Source organism: Malus domestica, chromosome 05, assembly GCF_042453785.1.
Source record: "Malus domestica chromosome 05, GDT2T_hap1".
Lineage (NCBI taxonomy): Eukaryota > Viridiplantae > Streptophyta > Magnoliopsida > Rosales > Rosaceae > Malus > Malus domestica.
Genome location: NC_091665.1, coordinates 5,483,416 through 5,499,665, shown reverse-complemented (window position 1 = coordinate 5,499,665; position 16,250 = coordinate 5,483,416). Strand labels below are relative to the sequence as shown.

General features: G+C 38.8%; 2 protein-coding genes across 9 annotated transcripts; both read right to left on the bottom strand.

The window, feature by feature from the left end:
- Window positions 1-1,373: 1,373 nt before the first annotated feature.
- LOC103436101 (leucine-rich repeat receptor protein kinase EMS1-like) lies at window positions 1,374-2,895 on the bottom strand. Its single transcript, XM_008374516.4, has one exon. It carries the CDS (start codon window positions 2,643-2,645, stop codon window positions 1,536-1,538), a length of 1,110 nt encoding a protein of 369 aa, XP_008372738.1. The 5' UTR covers window positions 2,646-2,895; the 3' UTR covers window positions 1,374-1,535.
- Window positions 2,896-3,813: 918 nt separating this feature from the next.
- On the bottom strand, window positions 3,814-16,124 carry LOC103436100 (histone-lysine N-methyltransferase ASHH1). 8 transcript variants are annotated; one of them, XR_011581172.1, is made up of 15 exons: window positions 15,763-16,106; window positions 15,141-15,297; window positions 13,724-13,810; window positions 13,309-13,393; window positions 13,139-13,232; window positions 12,823-13,021; window positions 11,026-11,103; window positions 10,804-10,881; window positions 9,535-10,712; window positions 8,710-9,430; window positions 8,164-8,634; window positions 7,930-8,082; window positions 6,842-6,876; window positions 4,531-5,002; window positions 3,814-4,321 (listed from the first exon to the last, which is right to left on the bottom strand). XR_011581172.1 is itself a non-coding variant. In XM_008374510.4 (12 exons), exons 1-12 carry the CDS (start codon window positions 15,906-15,908, stop codon window positions 7,939-7,941), a joined length of 3,438 nt encoding a protein of 1,145 aa, XP_008372732.1. In that variant the 5' UTR covers window positions 15,909-16,106; the 3' UTR covers window positions 7,549-7,938. The 8 variants fall into 8 exon arrangements, 4 of the variants coding, with proteins under 4 accessions (XP_008372737.1, XP_008372732.1, XP_070678247.1 ...); XM_008374510.4 differs by lacking the exons at window positions 3,814-4,321; window positions 4,531-5,002; window positions 6,842-6,876 and having other exon boundaries at window positions 7,549-8,082; XR_011581175.1 differs by lacking the exons at window positions 12,823-13,021; window positions 13,139-13,232; window positions 13,309-13,393; ... (1 more) ...; window positions 15,141-15,297; window positions 15,763-16,106 and adding an exon at window positions 11,406-12,630.
- Window positions 16,125-16,250: the final 126 nt, after the last annotated feature.

Below are 16,250 nucleotides of genomic sequence, written 5' to 3'. Positions count from 1 at the left end.
AATAATATAGTTCAAATTTGTCTTTGGTGAGAATCAAACCTAAAACCTCTCACTTACAAGTGAAGAGGAATACCACTAAACCATAATACTAAGCGACAATAAGTTTATAAATTTGCAAAATTAAAATTAGCAAAGCAGAACCACAACAATTCTATTTGGACACACAAAACTATTAGGGTGCGTTTGTTGCACCGGATTATCTCGGACTGGACTAGCTTAAAGGACTAAGCTGGATTGTCTTGGCATGGACTAAGTAGGACAAGAATAGTGAAGCGTTTGTTGCAGTATCGGACTAAGTCACAGACTAAATTATTTTTAGAATCTAAATATTTTTTTACTACTTTTTAATTATTTTATTACTTTTTTATTTATATATTTTCATTGACTCACCCTTAACTCACTTCCCTTTTCTCTCTTTCGGTCCCTCACCCCGTGACCCCTCTTTCCTTCTCTTTCTTTCTCTACACTTCTCTCTCTCTCTCTCTCTCTCTCTCTCTCTCTCTCCTCAACAATAATCTGCAACCTTTCTCTCTCTAAGCTCCTAGAAGGAACCCCACCATTTCTCTTGATGCTGACCAAATCAACCCTAAAAAATTTGAACCTCGAACCCTTGGGACATGGGGAATCCACCTATGGCGTTGTACGTATCTTCGATGCACCATCGGGTGCTCTGCCATTAACGCAGAGAGCTTGAGCTCTCTCAAACTCTATCTCAAGTATGAATTATTTCCCCTCTTGGTTGTGTGAGTTTTAATCTATCTAGAGAGTTCCATAAGCTGCATGATCTCCAGATTTCTCCAAAAAAAATCTCTGATCACCAATTTCCCAAAAAAAAAAATCTTATCCATCAATGGCCTGCAACAAATTCAAGCCTTTTCATTTTGTTTCTTCTTCCCCCTGCAATTCTACCAAAAATTGCCAAATGATGCTTGCTTTCCTTGGATCTCGAGAGAGTGGTGTTGGGCTAGCAGTGTATCTCACTGAATTTGGGAGTAGTGGTGTGATGGTGGTTATCGGTGCTCAAGAAAACAGAGAGCAGAGAGTGGATGAGAGGAGACGAGGACAGACCAGACGAAGGCTTAGCAGTCCCATGGTCACGAGCGCTCTCACTAAGACCTCCTAGCGAGGGAGATAGTCGGAGCGAATCCCCTTTAGTCTCATTAAGTTGAGTCCCAGCGGGTACCAAACACGGACTGGACTAACTGTTAGTCCAGTCCAGTCCAATGAGAGTTAAGGAGGGCCAACAAATGCCCCCTTACTCTTTCATAGAGTGAGCCCTACTGTTATATGTGAAACTCACCTGTATTAGAGAATAATCATGTCAATTTTGTGAGTCCAAATAGAATTAATGAGATAGAAAATACACAATAAAATAATTTAAATACTAATTCTCCTACTTGTGGCATTTCATTGTTTAATTGGCTTAACATCAATATTTACATCCCCTTTCATGAACACTCCAAGCAACATTATTTAACATTCCATAAAATAAACAAACACTACTCACACCAACAACAAAAAATGCACTAACAATATCATGTCGAAATTTGATTCAACATTTCAATGACTTCTTTCATGGCCGGCCTTTGTCTTGAAATCTCACAAGCACATAAAATGGCAATGCTAAAATACTCCTGAACTCCCCCTTCATCCAAATCCTCCTTCGAAATGCCTGAATCCACCATTTCCATTTGCCGATTTTGTTCCACCATTTTCCTAGCCCATTCCACCAACCCCATTTCGTTCCCGTCGTGCACGGTCGGCAAATTCGGCCTTCTCCCGGTCGCAACCTCCAACATCAAGATTCCAAAGCTAAACACGTCCGCCCTCACGGTTGCTCCCGTGAACCCTTCCTTGTATTCCGGGGGCATGTACCCCATCGTGCCGGCAAACTGCGTCGACACGTGGGATTGGGAGGAGTCCATCCTCCTGGCCAGCCCAAAATCAGCAATATGGGCCTCAAAATCCTTGTCCAACAACACATTGCTGGCCTTAATATCCCTATGAATAATGGGCTTTTCCAGCCCATGCAAATATGCCAACCCATTCGCCACCCCCCTAACGATCTTAATCCTCGTTTTCCAAGATAACGGTAATCGTAACCCCGGCGCGTCATCATAACCGTCACCGTCCGTTGACGACGAGTCATTAAGCCAACGGTCGAGATTTCCCTTGGAAATAAACTCATAAATTAATATCCTATCGGCGCCGGAGACGCAGTATCCCAACATTTTGACGATGTTCGGGTGGCGAAGCTTACCTAGGGTTTCCATCTCGGCTTGAAATTCCCGAAACCCTTGGAACGCGTCGGGATCGAGCTTCTTGATCGCGACGGTGAGGCCGTCGGAGAGTTGGGCCTTGTAGACAAGGCCGAAGCCGCCGTCACCGACAACGAGATCGGCGGAGAAGTTCTTGGTGGCCTTGACGACTTCTTCCATGGAGAACTTGAGGGACGGATCGAAGGAGGTGCTCTCGTCGAAGCTGATGGCGGAGAGGGCGGCCGGGTTGCGGAGGGGACGGGCTTGGCGGGAGCGGGTGGATTTGTTCTTTGAGCCCTTGAAGAGGAGGTAGACGGCGGTGAAGATGACGATTACGAAGAAGAAGCTGGCGGCAGCTGCGAGTACGGCTTGGAGAGAGTTGTCCATGGACGTAGTGAAGTTGATCGGGGGAGAGAGAGAGGGAGTGGGTTTAGTGAGAGAGATATACGATCGATGTGGATGTGGATGTGGATGTGGATGTGGTGGAGGAGAAGGGGAGGGAGGGAGGGAGGGAGGAGGCGGCAATGGAAGCAAAAGGGGGTTCGTGGAAGGTTGGTTTTGACTGAGAAATGGATGGGGGAGGTTGTAATGAAATGATCAGCAAGCTAGTCCAGGACGACGAGTCAACGCCTAATTCGTTTACTTTGAACATCAAATATTATTGTCTATGGTGAACGTATTACAAGGACCGTAAGTCTTGGCAAAATTACGCTTCCCAAACCCAAATTATTGAATATTTTTCTGAAAAAATAAAACAAAACTAACGAAAAAGGCTTTAAAATTTTGAGTTTTAACGATAAAGGACAAAATAAATGGTAAAATGAATAGTACCATAATTGATTTTTTAGTGTAAAAATGTGGTTTTTCGTTAAATGAACAGTACTGACAGCTTTTCGTTAAAGTTACCAAAAATAAAATCATACCAAAATATATTGGAGGATGCTACCGACATTCTCATATTCTAAATTTAGTTTTCGGCCTCTGCTTCTCGTTCTTTAATATTGCACGATAATCAAAATTGGCTATTTTTTAATTTACATACTAAAAATCAATTATGCAAAAAAATAAAATAAAAATAAACGTTTAAATTGACGTTGCAATATTCACATATACATCTCCCTTCACTTTATTTTTCAATACCTAATTTCTCTCCTCCAATGAAATTTTGTTTAGTTTTGACTAGAATCACCCGAAAGTAAATAGGATCATTTTTGCTTGTCACCATAATTATGGTGTATACTTACTTTACACCTCATCATCAAACACATGTTCTTTCAACTAATTATGCACCCTAAATATATTAGAGGATGCTATCAACATTCTCAAGTGGATATTCTCGGTCCATCTCTCGTCTCTTATTCTCATACTACAATATTGCACGATATGTGAAGAAAAAATAAAAAATAAATAAAAATAATGGGTTTAATTCACGTTGCAATATTCAATACCTAATTTCTCTCCTCCAATGAAACTTTGTTTAGTTTTGACTTTACTCACATCACATGGTCCCGTGCTACGGAAATGATGTGGAAATGGAAATGAGGTTCCAGCCAAGTAATCAAAACCCCAAACTATATCAAATCTGAATCATCAAATATATAGGTAATAACAACCGCAAGTCGATTATTTCCGGAAGAAAATGAAGCTTCATAATACGTAGATTGGTAGCTAACAACGCCGAATATGTAAAAATAGTCCCAGAATCATAGTCGAAAATCTCATGGTGGTAAAAACACGAGTAACGTTTCATTGGTTTTTCGGTTTCAAACCAATGAACATGTTTGGAAGAAAGATCAATTCTGCAAGTACTTGATCTCATTCTCGGTGTTGCCGTCAGATGGTTCAGCTTCGGCAAATGGCCTTCGAGGAGTGCAGGCAATGCCTTTAACAATGGAAGAATATAGGTCGAATTCTGCCTTGAGTTTCAAGCAGCAAGCTTCTATCCACTTCTCAGCTACACTTGTAGCTACACTGTCTTGGCTGTCCCTTTCATGTTCTTCAATGGCAGGTCGTATCTCATTGTATAGAGATTCAAGATGAGTGGCAGCATCGTTTTTCATCCGCTGCGAGCAAAAGTTTTAACATGAACAGTTTCGATAATAGACCACTGCTGAGAGTGTGACAAAATCATTTCAGTTCAAATATTAAAACCATACTACAACAAAACATAAATAACACAACTCCGTGGAGCATACATATCCATGTAAGGGCAAAGTTAATGACGATGTTTTGGTCCACCGACGAGATCAATAAAAAACTGAAAAATAAATACCTCATAGTTTAAAATTTCCTCTTGTGCTTCCTTTGACGCTAAAAGCGCAGCAACAGATTTGGCGTCGACTTGCTTTTGTGCACCATGTTTCAACCTTCCATTATATTGTTTTGATCTTTTGTTTGACAAGGACCCTGATCCGATGTGATAATTCCGACCTGCAGTATTACTGCGGATACGAGATATAATTGCATTCTTTTCTGAAATAGCCAGTTGATTGTCTTCTGAATAAAGTTTCCTCTCCATGTTCACTTCTGTTTTTACCTCCATAACTACACCTTCCATTGGAACAGAATCAAGTGATTGCACAACAAGAGCAGTAGACATCAACTGATGTTCAGAATCCACATTGACATTCTCCATCATCCCATCAACATCAAACTCAGAGCTTGAGGAGTTCACAGCCCTGAAAAGCCTAGACGAAGGCTCATCCTCTGCAGAATCGTACAGCGGAATTTTCTCAACGGAATATCTGTCACAAAGAGGCAGTTATATGTGAACATTAAAAGAAAGTCGTAAATAGAATGCACTTCTTCAAAAAATCTCTATATATCTATGTGCGTGCGCGAGTGAGTGGCATGTTTCGAAAAGATTTTACATTGATACTAAGACATAGTCAAGATAAAACTGTGTCTAAAACCTATACCTTTCAACTACATAGGCCAAAAGTGTTAGAATAGTTCTGAAATTTAGCAAGATAACCAGTCCCACCAGAGAAGTGGAAACTACTTGCACTGATCCACTCATTTGATTCATGTATCTTATTGAACAAAAAAAGTGATATTGTTACCCCGTTGATCAAGAATTTAGATTTTTGGAAAATATCTTGATCATCCAATAAAAAGGGTTTCTATTTTTCCAAATGAACGATTTGAAGACCTATTGATTCTAACAACTGATTTTAGAGTTGATTATTAGGACCTTTCAACGGGGATATCCTCGAAACTCAGTCTTCCACAAAACTCATAATTCTATGAAGAGTTTCCTCTTTTTACCCTATCAGTCCAGTCAAGGGTCTGAAACGGCTCAAGAGTTCAGGTCAAACAAGAATTATTTTTTTTATAGGAAGCACAAAATATACATATTAAGGAAAAAAAAAGTATTTATAGAGACGAAAAATGTGTCCATCTATCAAAAGTATACAAAATTACAAACAATATAATTACAGGAAAAGAAAAAAAATTATAAAATATGAAGAGGCATGGATACGACACTGGCACATCAACAATGACAAGACAAGTTTTAACAAACTAAAATACCACACACCATGGATGCAGGAAGTGTACACTTTATTGTTTTACAGTTTAGTTTCATCTTTATGCATACTTAGCTTGTAATTAATTCATCTAAAGTTGATAGTCAAAAGGTTTGTTGATGCACAAAACCGGAGAGGTCTTGAAACAACGTAAATCTGACCATGAATCTGCAAGAAAGTAAAGAACACAAGATGTATCGTGGTTCAACCCAATGTTTGGGCTACGTCCACACTGATGTTGATTGTATTTCTCTCTAACTGTATGTATGGATTACAAGGGTGAGGGGGAGTCCCCCCAAAGAAAGAGAGTTTGAGAGAGCCTCTGTTTAGGGTGAGGATGAGAGCCCTTTTTTTGTGAGGGTGAGGAGGCCCTTTTATAGAATAAGGGCTCCTCACTTATTACATATTTGCCTCTTCATTTATTACATAATTACCTTTGAGTCCCCCGAGTATTTATACAAGGTCTAAATACGGAGGCCCTAAGTATGGTATAAACAAGGTTCATTGAAGGAATGTAAAACCGAAGTCCTAACACCATATAAAGTACTACAGCGTTAGCTCTGTAAGTGTCATGAAAAAAATAAAAATAACAACATAGAAATGCAAAAAATATAAGAATAAGTATTCATATGTAACCCTTTCCTATCGTATAACATCCACCTAAAGTTTTTACAGTTTCTTAAGAAAATACTAAATTTTCACCTCAACTATGTCATCGAAGTGTTGGGAAAATGTCGAAAGGGTGTTGGGTGGTAGAAAATGCATACAGACCATGTAGAAAAGCACTGTGTCATTGTCCGACAAACACAACTACTTTGAAGAAGTGTGGTTGCTAGATTACAATTTACTCATGCCTATAACGCGAACATGAGGAACTAATCAAAGGGAACAAAATTTAGAACTACAATAACTAAAGTATGAATCTACAAGAAGCAAGTGCATGCAGGCCGACCAAAACACAGGCTAAAGACATGTTAAAGTAAGAAATTCATGCAGCAATCCATTCTGCAAAAACAAACTTTGAGGAGAAATGCATCCCAATGTATGGTACATTACCTGTCATCATCGTCTTCCCATAGGTAAGTATCCTCCTGTTTGTAAAACAGTTGCACAACACAGGTTAAAATATTTAGTAAGAAGAACAATTTACTGAACAAAAGGAAAAAAAAACAGTAAAATACACACCAGAACTTTCTATAAATACACAACGCTAACTGCTAATAATAAATAGAAGCAAACCAGTACTCGGACAAAGGCAAAATAACAGCAAATGAACACCAGAAATCCTATGAACACCCAATGCTAAATGCTAAAAAGAAACGAAATGAATAAATAAAACAAAACATGCCCTACAAGATAAGTATGCTAATACAAATAGGATTAAACAAAAATTACATGGAACATTAAAAAAACACACAGTATAGAGAAACTAGTTTCTCGTATGCTGATTTTATGATTGAAAGCACTACTGATGGAAGACCGATACAATAATGTGGGGGGTTTTAAAGGATTCTCAGTTCTTCCCAATTTCGTTGATATGTGCACGATCAAGATACAAAGTGTATTGTTTGTAAGTTGACATGTACAGTTAACTGATAAGAGTGGTGCACGAGTGTGTATAATCTACTATAGTATACTTAAGGTATTTTGGTAACATGAGATGGTATGAATGGTATGTATGGGGACTTGTGGCCCTCCCCTACACATTACATTTGGGGCACCTAACAAGGTATGGTATTGGAGCAATGGAGGGATACATGGTATATCTCAGGCCAACCGTTTGTTTATCATTGGATACCACAATTGTCAAATGCTGCCACTATGAATGATCTGTAGGATACAAGAGAAGCTGGTAGCTTTCGTAACAGGCGACATATAGGATGCCCTGTCCATACTATAAGGTTTAACACTTTACCACTAAGTCTATATCACTGGAAATATCTGTTTCCATTATTTGTGTAGGGTTTGGATCCTCATGGTGGGATTTGCAGCTTTCCTAACAAGATCCACTTCATGGCCTCTCCTTCAGGGCACATTTGTGCATATAGACGGTATCTCCTTTCAGAGCACATTTGTGCATATACGTGATCAAACCTGACCATTCTAAGCATATTTTTCAGACAGTTTGGATTTGTGACTTGCACCTGACCGAGTCAGATTTGATCAGAGCTGACAAGAGATTTGAAGCGTAAAATACAACTAGTATACACAGTGTCCCATCCTTGTGCAGCTGGTGTATGATATCTGATCCAATCAGACGTAATGGGAGGCACAGGATGCCCTGGCCTTAAGAACACCTACAAGAAACATATGTAACATTAATCTAAATTGTCTTTCTACAAAAGATATAGAACAGTCCATTATTATGGGTATCATACCTCCACGCAATGACAATCATTCATAAAACCAATAGCAATCTGTCGACGCCTTGGCAAAGGAACTGGTGCCGACCGAAGTGGTAAGAAGGTTAGGCACTGAGTAGATGATAAGTGGAAAAGCACGACCTTATAGCATGACGCTATAAGATGACCCATGTCAGGCATCATCATCCATCTATCAAATGGTGCTCTACCTTCATCAAAGAATGATAGTATCTGTGCTAACTCACGAACCCTGTCTGTGCTGCCATACAACTCGCCATAATGTGCAGAAAATGAAGACAACTCAGTAAGCAAGTCATTACGCACTTGCAAGTATCCATTCTCACCCATTCCCACTAAATCAGCAACTGCCCTAAACCCGCAGTGACCATCCTGACATACATCCTTGACTTGCTGAATGAAGGGCCTCAATCCAATTGGGAATGCATCAATATACGAAATACCTTTCATTGACAGCGTCCGGTACACCTGCATGAATATGAAACCTTATGTATAAATGGGTAACTGTATTATATTCGATTTAGTAACTGGTATCTTTATTACCTTCTTCTTGGTTTGCTCCATTTGCTTGTGTGTAAAATTTTGCTGACCATCCATTGGGCTAGGTGAGTGACTATCCACAGATGCAGATCTCAAATCAAATGCATATGGATCTTGTTGAGTGGACATATCAATTTTCTCCCTCAGTTGACCTCGTAATCTGGACTTAACTCCTGGTTCAACAAGATTAGTTGTATAGGGTGCTACAAGTTCTCTCACTCTTTTCCTGAGCATCAACCTATTTTCTGCATTTGCCTCCAGAAAGTATTGTTGAAGCAACTCCAACTCAGGAAACTCATTCACATCCATAGAATCCTGAGCAGAACTAGGAGGTAGTATATCAAGTTTCGTCCAATGGGGGTCAAGAGACTCAAGAGGAATTGGCTGACACTCCCTCTTGTATTTCACAATCTGATGGGCACAAGGTAGACCATGGGTTCGGGGTATGACACAACCACATCCTGAACCATCAACACCAATTGAGGTGGCTAGTTTGGACTGAGATAACACCTTCTCCAATGCAAACATAGATACAACTCCTCTCAGATATTTGAATTCTGAAGACTTGAAGCTTTGTTGTGTGACCATCAAACACTTGTCAAAAGATATCTTTATGTCAGTGTGCTGTAACTCAATAAGAGAGTGTATACTCTCAAAAGAACCCTCAAAATTTCCCAGGCTCATACCAAGTTCCCTCTTAAGCTTGGTATGTGCACCCTTGGCCCTATTAAAACATAAAAAATTGCAAACATGTTAACACAAAGTTACAAACTTCATAGTAAACCAATGATGTAACATTGAATGAGTAATATAACTTCATGAAATTACCTGTTTGATGTTACATTACCAAAATGCATGATCATGTCCGTCCAAGCCGACACAAATCTGTCCTTGAAAGGATTCAACCATGTGTTTGTAACATATTCCATGACCTCAGTGTACATACTAAATTCTCTCTGTAACACTGCCAGCTCCCGTATGTAATCATTTTCTGTAGGAGAGGTCACCAGTACATTCCACTTCATAATAAATCTATCACACCTTTCCTTGGACTCAAACAAGTTTTTGCATTTGGCCAACACATGCTTATTAATATGCCATTTACATAAAAGATTTTTAGCGGTAGGGAATACTACCTCAATGGCTCTCATCAATTGCAAATCCATGTCTGTGACAATTACATTTGGCATGGGACACTCCACCATGACACCACGCAATTTACTTAATGCCCATATGTAGTTGTCTTCTTTTTCAGAATTCAAAAAGACAAATGCAATTGAGAATGTAATATCAGTGGATGCGACGCCTACAACCTCTAGTAGGGGATAATAATACCTATTGGTCTTGTACGTGCAATCTATCATCAAAATGGTTGGAAATGCACGTAACAACTCCAAACTCACAGGATGCGCCCAAAACAAGTCCTGCACACTATCTGACATAGGGCACCTCCTATGCCACTCGACATAGTCATGCTCATTCAACTTACATAACAGTTGTTGCATTTGAGACCTTCCCGCCTTCTCTTTAACTCTTTGCCTTTGGCGTGCATTATAGATCGTCCTTATGGTTGTAGCATTGAGTTCATCCCTTTGCTTCAATGTGCTCAGGATTTCTTTGGGTCGTACTAAATTCTTTGACAAGTCTATCAAGAGTGAAGCCTCCTGCTCCGATAACCTCCCTGCATATGAACGCCCATCAGGATACTCAGTGGATGCATGGTTATGCACTCCACATACAACCTTTAGCATCCATCCGTCCCCATTCGCTGACTTCTCCCCTTTCAATGTGAAAGGACACCCACACTTCTTTGTGCCTGTCCCACGTCTTTTTTTGGCAGCCCTAGTTTTCTTCTCCTTAAATCTTCCACCCCTCTCACAACCTAATGTAACTCTTGGTTTTGTACTCTTACAATCCATATCAGATCGTAATGTCACAATAACAAATCCATTTCGCTTGCCCGTCCGACGAGCCCACTGCATCAAGGACTCTCTAGTCTTAAATATCTACAAAACAAAATAAAACTAGCATGTAAGTACCCAAAATATGCATGTGGCTCTTATTGGACAAAAGCATTTTAAAGACGAAGTCGGTTACCGCATAAGTAGTAAATTCACTTGTGAAATCCATTACACAGTCTGAGATAACCCCACTATCTCGAGCAGAATTGTTGTCCTGCATTCTCAAAACAAGTTTGAACAAAGAATATGTTACAAGAGGAAGCCATAGTCACTATTGGAAGCACTTCCACCAAACCCAAAGCTAATGAAGCTATCTCATAATAAATTCCATTATCAATTTAAAGATAAAGTTGGTAACCTCATTACTCCTAAATTCACTTGTGTAGCCCGTTGCACATTCTGAGCCAACCCCACTACCTCGAGAAGAAGTTTCGCCCTGCATTAGAGAAAACAAGTTTAGATATAGAATTTGGTCAGTGTTCTGTTAGAGAATACAGCACATAGAAAGAATTGTGTGGCTATACTGGCTCCACTTTCTTGTTGGTGTGCAGCCATTTCTGGTCACACGCCAAATGTCCTCTGCAGCAATATCTGGCTACACTTAATGAATGGTTGTTCGGCCACATATAACTGCACAGTACATTTGGTGCTCAGCTCTGAGTAACCAAACAAAACGTGAGCCCAGTTTTAGTAACCACCAGAACAAAACAAGCTCAACTAATTTGGCAAATAACATACCTTTCCATTCTCACTGACTTGTCATACATGATGATTTGATGCTCCATTGACCAAGAAACTCAATATGGGTGGTATTATGTGACTGGGGTTTATGGAGTGATGAAGGGCTGATTTTGAAGATTGTGATGGGGTTATGGTTAGTATTGGATGGTAGGGTGGGTATAAGCCTGAGTGAGCTATGGTGGAGTAATTGGAAAACATTTTAGATGTGAATTAAGTTGTTTTAAGTCATTTTTCAAAGGTTATAATGGTCATTAAGAAGAGTTATTAAAGCTTAGAGTGCGCTGGTCAAGCCTAAAACATTATAACCACAAAATTTCCCTATATTTCAACATGTCAAAAACAACCCAATTTGGTCCCAAATTTGGCAAAGCCAAAATCATTAAAGAAACCCAATAAACTGGTCCATGAGACACCGTAAATATTTATTTTTCAGGTCGTTAGTAGCCTTTCTGAGGGAATAAAGGAGATAAAACCAGAGATTTCTATCTGCCAAACACCTCAATGTTTACTAATTTTCTCAATTAAGAGCCTAATTAAAATATCGTGAACTCTATAAAACCCTCTTTGCAAGAATAAAAGCCATTAAAAGAACAAAAATTGGAAGTTACCAACTGTTCAACTCCCAACTGATGATGGAGATGCTGCCATATAGTAACCATTCAAGTTTTTCGTTGCATGCTTCTGAAGGAGTCAATTGGTTGTGGTAACGCTGTGCAGGGTTTGAATGATAGAGACTTGGGGTTCTATTTACTAGGGTGTCAAAAAATAAAATAACATAAAGCCCATACCAAAAGAATTCCCTTTTCTTAAATAAAGTGTGAGCTTGCTAAAGCATACCAACTCAAAGAAAAGGTTTACACCACACTTTTTTGAAATTTCACAGAACACTTGCATGCCTAAAGACACTTTCGGGTTGTCTCTGTGAGGAATGCCTAAGCTTTTCTTTCTTTACGCTATTTGAAACAATGCCTCCAAACTAAGCGTCAGACATATACCCCCATAAAAGTTTGTAGGACAATTGCAAACCGATAGAAACTGCAAACCCCTAAAACCATTTTATAAGCATAAAATATGTAATTATGATCCTGGAAAGTTTATAGCATTAGAGAGGTTAGGCAATGAATTTCAAAGCAAACAATGGGACCATGCCCAGAGAAAAAGAAACTGAAAAGATCAAAAAAATAAAAATGTAACCAGAAAGATTGCAGAACTTGCATTATGCATCACAGGCAAGATTTTAATTTTCTAGTTCAACGGCAGTATCCAGATAATTTTACAATGAGAAAATAGATAATGTACAGCTATGGAGATAACAGCCACTTATAGGCTATAACACACCCTCGAAAAGACTTCTTTTTCATCTTTAATATCTAAAATGAAGACTTGTATCCAGAATGTTCAATCAATAAATTACCTGAAAACCACGAGACTTTGCCCCAAGAAATCCTGAACAGCTTGAAGCACCACAGAGGCAGCGAACCTTAGCTCCCCCATACCATTCAAAATTGTAGTCATATGCCAGCTCAGTTCCTACCAATATATCTTGTTTTGCAAATATTCCAACCCTAATTTCCCCCAACACGTTCCACTTTCTTGTCTCACAATTTGGTTGGCTGAAAACGTTAAGGTGTAATAACTCAATCTCAACTTGGGCAAGTAAATAAAATAACAGCTAGTTGTTCTAAAGATATACAAAATTTTCCCAAAAAGATTTGCGAGATAAGGCTCACCATGAATGATTTATAAAACGAGCAACGCTTCCCTTTTCAGTTGCATCAATAGATTCAGAGGCATTGAGAGAAATAATAAATGCATCTCGGAGACCTACATCAATGCAGAAATTGAATTCAGCCTCAAATAAAGTAATACAAACATATATTTGGTAAGCCTATTAAATCACCTTGAGTTTCATAAGCGTGAGATCTTTGCTTTGCTTCTTTCCATGATATCACTTCCCCAGAGTACTCAATAATAAATTGTCCTGCCTGCATTGTGTAAAGCAAATCAAATAGCTTACAAGAAATTACAGATTCACTCAAAAGATAAAGAAACTATAAATAGCTCATAGACTTATAAAACTTCAAGGTTCTCAGTTGAGTAAAAACAAAAGTTCCAAAGATAAATAACATACCAAGATGCACTATACAGTTCAAATGTTTCAAAAAGAAAAAAAAAAAAAGCTACCAGAAACTTGCCTAAAACCCAGTAATGTGTATATAATTGACTCAACTAAATAATTGAATGGCAAAGAACCCAGGTAAAGAGGAGTCACTTTACAGTTGTAACAAATCAAGATAAAACTAGTAGGCTATTACCTTTATATTCTCATTAGCTAAAAGACCCCAACCACGACCTTCTGTTTTAAACAACTTTGTCTTGGCATATTCCAATTTCTGAAATCTCTGTTGACAGTAAACAAACAAGGTATCATAAATGAATAATAGAAATTTCATAGTATTTGAACAAGGAATTGAATATTCAAATTATCTTAAACTCACGCTAAGTACATCATTATCCCAATATTTTCACGAAAAAGGAAAAGGTGTTCCAGATAATTTATTAGAAAATTAAAAAACAGCATAAAGAATGTTACAAAAAATAGAGAATTACCGATGCAACTATGAAAGACAAAGATTGAATAGTGGTGCCATTGCCAACCTCATCTATTTCTCCTCACCCAACTTTAACTAAATTTTGTGGTTACAAATAGGATGATGTTGCTATCAAATATAAACTTTCCTTGTATTTGGTAACAAACTCCAACTCCATTGGTAACCGTGGTCTCACCACCATATTTACTCTTTCTTAAATAATAAAAGTTTTACGAAACAAAGGCAACAAATAATGAAAACTTGTCCATCAAACAAAGGAGATTAACCAAAATAACCGCACAAGCAAACTAATCATAATTTCATACTCCCCCAGTCCCCAACCAAGAAAAACTAAACTTAAAGGAATAACCCTAAAATGGTTTGTCAACTTTAACGAATATCCCAAAAATGCTAAGTCAACAGAGTGGTTTCCCAATAATAGGACGAAGGTATACCTTCTATAACTTGGATTGCGCTTGGACAAACCTAATGTTGTAAATCTCATTACTGACCAAAAACAAAATCTAAAAGCACATCCATAAATTCTGAACTGCAGAACCCATAAATATATCTATTGTTCAGAATTTCCATCTACATGCCAAACTATACCGTTCTGAACCATAAAAAATTACAAGCCCCCATTGCCATACAAAAACAGTTAAGTCACAATTTTCAAGCCATAGACAACTTTCATGTACACGCTTATGTCTGTGAGCATATAATCATTAGTATGAGGCAGGTGGAGTGTGCATGCGTTGGGGTGAGTGTGAATAACATCTTATTCTTTCTGTGAAGAATTGAAACTTTTGATAGATGAAAAATCAGTTAAGATCAATACTAAACCAATATGCTGATAAACATTACAAGAGGATAATATGAATTGGCAAATACAAAAGACAATTGGAAATAAAATAAATAAAATACAAATTGGTTAAGTATTATAATCTTCTACAATCACAATAAACAAAGTCCTGAATTATACATGGCGATGCCACGAAGGCTTACATATAAACAGAAAAAGACAAATATGAAGAAATAATATGCAAGCAAACAGATCCATATTCACAAACCCACGAGCAAGAGGTGGGAGAGAAGACACACACACACAAACACAACACCAGAGGAAAAAAAAAATATTTACCTGATTCTTGCAATAGACACCACAAGGGCAATGCGCAGGAGTGCATTCCGTGTTGGTTAGTACATTCAAGCACCTCTCTCCACATGCACTTTCAGGATCATTTTCATCATACTTGCATTCACATATAGCAATATCCTCCTCCGTTTGTATCTTGTGTCTGCAAATAAATAAATAGAGGGAGAAAGAAACCTTGTTATATAATTTCAAACTGTCAACTGCTAATACAAATAAATAACCAACGATAACCAACTACAAAAACCTTTCCTTGAACCGATTAGCACATAAAAGTTGCAACTAAACAGTGTTCTGTCTCATTGGTTCTCTCAGGCTGATATTACTTTCAAGTGAGCAAATAATTGCATACCATATATCTTAAACCCTAAACCCTAAACCTCACAGTGTAGATTCAAAAAAAAATGAAACAGACCATCAATCCTCCCAACTGCATCCGGCGATTAAAACACTTAACAGAGCCCACATTACAGGCAAAGACAACAAATTGAGAAACCCAGAAGACAAATTGGCAAGTCATCTACCAATGCAGTTCGATTTCCACAAACCCAATTGCACAAAACTCATGCCGAAGCTAAAAACTAACAGAGAGACAGTGATTGTAACTTACCTTCTATGCAAGAACTCGTTTTTCTCAATGTGGGTGTACCGCGGCCCTTGTCCGGTACACTGTTCCGTCAAGCAAAGCAGCTGGCGCGCACAGTGTTCTTCAATCTGGTCAATTTCAGTGTGTGTGTGATCTGCCTCTGACTCCATAGCTTTCTGAAAGCTGCGATTCTTTCCGGTCGCTTGGTTTCGGGTCGAGACACTCTCCCCCTCCCTCCCTCCCTCACTCCCTCTTACTGAAATTCCTCTTCCTCTTCCTCTTCTTCTGTGTCCCTCAACCAAAACCCTCCGTTCGGTTTCTTCCTGGGTCTTATCTTCTGTTTCTTTCTAAGAACTTTTTCATGTGACTTGACCATACTGCCCCCACCCCCGCACATCTCTACTAGTAAAACACCCAGGCGAGCAGGCCCATCCAGGAGATGAATCCGGGCGGCCCAGCTCGGGCAGCCACTGCAGCCCTTCTGTCCACAACAAGCCATGGAGCCCCAGGCA

Excerpts from the sequence above, each read along its gene's own strand:
- LOC103436100 (XM_008374510.4), bottom strand. The coding sequence starts at position 15,908 with ATGGAGTCAGAGGCAGATCACACACACACTGAAATTGACCAGATTGAA. Across the intron at positions 13,811-15,140 it reads GTGTCTATTGCAAGAATCAG|AGATTTCAGAAATTGGAATA; the intron begins GTAAATATTTTT and ends TACTGTCAACAG. Across the intron at positions 8,083-8,163 it reads ATGATTGTCATTGCGTGGAG|GTGTTCTTAAGGCCAGGGCA; the intron begins GTATGATACCCA and ends TGTTTCTTGTAG.
- LOC103436101 (XM_008374516.4), bottom strand. The coding sequence starts at position 2,645 with ATGGACAACTCTCTCCAAGCCGTACTCGCAGCTGCCGCCAGCTTCTTC.